This window comes from Bombina bombina, unplaced genomic scaffold, assembly GCF_027579735.1.
Source record: "Bombina bombina isolate aBomBom1 unplaced genomic scaffold, aBomBom1.pri scaffold_2484, whole genome shotgun sequence".
NCBI lineage: Eukaryota > Metazoa > Chordata > Amphibia > Anura > Bombinatoridae > Bombina > Bombina bombina.
The window spans coordinates 11493-15233 of NW_026511943.1; the positions used below are offsets into that span (position 1 = coordinate 11493).

General features: G+C 42.6%; 1 protein-coding gene across 1 annotated transcript; it reads right to left on the reverse strand.

Annotated features, from left to right (window-relative positions):
• Positions 1-200: 200 nt before the first annotated feature.
• Positions 201-1613, reverse strand: LOC128644021 (CTD small phosphatase-like protein 2; the record flags this gene model as incomplete). Its single annotated transcript, XM_053696784.1, has 6 exons — positions 201-298; positions 401-487; positions 573-684; positions 906-984; positions 1076-1291; positions 1464-1613. Coding segments are annotated over 6 exons (716 nt in total), but the record flags the coding sequence as incomplete, so codon positions are not given.
• Positions 1614-3741: the final 2128 nt, after the last annotated feature.

Genomic DNA, 3741 nt, shown 5'->3' on the forward strand with positions numbered 1-3741 from the left:
AAATAAAAAACTTATAATAATATGACTGCCATTAATAATGACTGTGTTATGGAAGCCAGTATCCATTAGAATTCTACCATTGTCAAAAGATGGTCCTGGAAGTTATACAAGATATTCCTATACAAAATAGTAAGGTAGAAAACCTCCCCTTTTAAATAAATAGAAAGTAGAACTTCATTATCCTAACCAGATAGCGGGTTTGTAAAAGTAAAGTGAAGTGTGCACATCAACATACCTCATAGATTTGAGACATACGTTCTAAGAACTCACGAAAGAATGGTCTTAACCGGACATAGACCTAGAACAGATAACAATGAATTGTTTGATTGTTATTTTTTTTTAAATTTAAATAATTAGATTTACTGTTTCCTACAGTTAGGGTACTCAATTGGTGCTTTACCTGGTAAATAACATCCTGGAACAGCACAGGGAACGTTAGTGCAGCATCTTCCAGTTCATTGAGACTGCAGTGCACCAATGTCTCATCCTGCAGAGCATATGAAAGGAGTTACATTTAACATTTAACCTACAAAAACATAGCTAGAAGGTATTCCCCAGCAATGACACCTTACCAAATCAAGAACAAGGGAGAACTCCGGTGTGCTCCTGGTTTTCAGAGGGAGAGCTGGTTTCCGGTTTAATTGCTCCTCGGTCAGAGGAGGAACATGCTTGATGAAGTAGTATCTGTGAGAAGAAACACAATGATTATTGTTATATCATTCATTCTATTAGGAGTCACAAGGGTTCTGATATTTATAAAAGCCACCCATCTGAAGGAAAAAAATAAATATTTGCATGAAAATATCTGCAGCACTCTGTGTACAATGAAAAAGATTTAAAAAATTTAAGTATATCAGATACCGTGCTCCTTAAACTTTGACTGTTTTATCAAAAGGGACACTTACGGATCAAAGACCTCCCAGTCCTCCTCATATGCAGCTTCAGCATGTGCAGAAGAGTAGCCACTGTCAGGTGAAATGGGAGCTAGGAATATTAAAATAAATACAAATATTAATGTCAAGAATGATGTGAATAATATAGTACAGATCCCTCTTTTCCAGTAAGGAGTCCTAACCTGTGAGAGGTGGGATGTCACGTTCTGGAGGATCCTCTGCTCCCTCTAGCCAGCTGCTGGCAGTTGTTCGGACAGGTGCCCCCTGGCTGGGGTAGGAGGCTCCATTGGTGGAAGTGGTAGTGCTGGTGCTTATTTCATCGACCTGGTCCATCTCCAGCTGCTTTACTATCTCCTCGGCTTCCACAGCTTGTCCTGGGGAGTCTGACCCTAACGTGCCTGCAATTACAAGAATTGGCCTTTAAGACATGTCACTCCCAAATAAGGTAAGGTGAAGAAATGTAATTGGTAATTAGCAGAATACATTAATATAGGTAATAATAGTCAAATAGTACACAATTACAATGAGGGAGCAGGAAAACAATGTGTCTCTGGGAGTGTCGGGGCTCACCATTTTTATTTGCTGGTGAGAAGAAGTTGAATACAGGAGAGAAAATGGTCCCCAGCAGAGTGGTTCTTGGAGGGCTAACAGGGTCAGGTCCATCATCAATTTTTCCATTTTGCTTCATGTGTGGAGTGGTCACCTCGTACCCTGGGGCTTCTAGGATGTAGCAGAGCAAAAAAGTATTTTTAGTTTAAAGTAAAGCAGTAAGGGAGTAGAGTATATCGGAAAGGGAAGAGAGTCAACAGGTTAAGTAGGACAAATAAAAGCTCATAGTCCTATTGTAAATTAAGTCTTGCTGACAGTGCAAAAACAGAATTTATGCTTACCTGATAAATTACTTTCTCCAACGGTGTGTCCGGTCCACAGCGTCATCCTTACTTGTGGGGATATCTCTTCCCCAACAGGAAATGGCAAAGAGTCCCAGCAAAAGCTGTCCATATAGTCCCTCCTAGGCTCCGCCCACCCCAGTCATTCGACCGACGGACAGGAGGAAAAAAACAGGAGAAACCATAGGGTGCCGTGGTGACTGTAGTTAGAGAAAATAATTCATCAAACCTGATTAAAAAACCAGGGCGGGCCGTGGACCGGACACACCGTTGGAGAAAGTAATTTATCAGGTAAGCATAAATTCTGTTTTCTCCAACATTGGTGTGTCCAGTCCACGGCGTCATCCTTACTTGTGGGAACCAATACCAAAGCTTTAGGACACGGATGAAGGGAGGGAGCAAATCAGGTTACCTAACCAGAAGGCACCACGGCTTTCAAAACCTTTCTACCAAAAATAGCCTCAGAAGAAGCAAAAGTATCAAATTTGTAAAATTTGGCAAAAGTGTGCAGTGAAGACCAAGTCGCTGCCTTACATATCTGATCAACAGAAGCCTCGTTCTTAAAGGCCCATGTGGAAGCCACAGCCCTAGTAGAGTGAGCTGTGATTCTTTCAGGAGGCTGCCGTCCGGCAGTCTCGTAAGCCAATCGGATGATGCTTTAAGCCAAAAGGAAAGAGGTAGCAGTCGCTTTTTGACCTCTCCTTTTACCAGAATAGACGACAAACAGAAGAAGTTTGTCTGAACTCTTTTGTAGCTTCTAAATAGAATTTTAGAGCACGGACTACGTCTAAATTGTGTAACAAACGTTCCTTCTTTGAAACTGGATTCGGACACAAAGAAGGTACAACTATCTCCTGGTTAATATTTACGTTGGAAACAACCTTTGGAAGAAAACCAGGCTTAGTACGCAAAACAACCTTATCTGAACGAAACACCAGATAGGGCGGAGAACACTGCAGAGCAGATAACTCAGAAACTCTTCTAGCAGAAGAAATAGCAACGAAAAACAAAACTTTCCAAGATAACAACTTAATATCTATGGAATGTAAAGGTTCAAACGGAACCCCTTGGAGAACTGAAAGAACTAGATTTAAACTCCAGGGAGGAGTCAAAGATCTGTAAACAGGCTTAATCCTAACCAGAGCCTGAACAAATGCTTGAACATCTGGCACAGCTGCCAGTCGTTTGTGTAACAAGACAGATAAAGCAGAAATCTGTCCCTTTAGAGAACTCGCTGATAATCCCTTATCCAAACCCTCTTGTAGGAAGGAAAGGATCCTAGGAATCTTAATCTTACTCCATGAGAATCCCTTGGATTCACACCAACAGATATATCTTTTCCATATTTTATGGTAAATCTTTCTAGTTACAGGTTTTCTGGCTTGTACCAGAGTATCTATCACAGAATACGAAAACCCACGCTTAGATAAAATCAAGCGTTCAATTTCCAAGCCGTCAGCTGGAGAGAGACTAGATTTGGATGTTCGAATGGACCCTGTACCAGAAGATCCTGTCTCAAAGGTAGCTTCCATGGTGGAACCGATGACATATTCACCAGGTCTGCATACCAAGTCCTGCGTGGCCACGCAGGAGCTATCAAGATCACCGAGGCCCTCTCCTGCTTGATCCTGGTTACCAGCCTGGGGATGAGAGGAAACGGTGGAAACACATAGGCTAGGTTGAAGGTCCAAGGCGCTACTAGTGCATCCACTAGAGTCGCCTTGGGATCCCTGGATCTGGACCCGTAGCAAGGAACCTTGAAGTTCTGACGAGACGCCATCAGATCAATGTCTGGAATGCCCCATAATTGAGTTAATTGGGCAAAGATCTCCGGGTGAAGTTCCCACTCCCCCGGATGGAATGTCTGACGACTCAGATAATCCGCCTCCCAGTTTTCCACTCCTGGGATGTGGATCGCAGATAGGTGGCAGGAGTGATCCTCCGCCCATTCTATTATT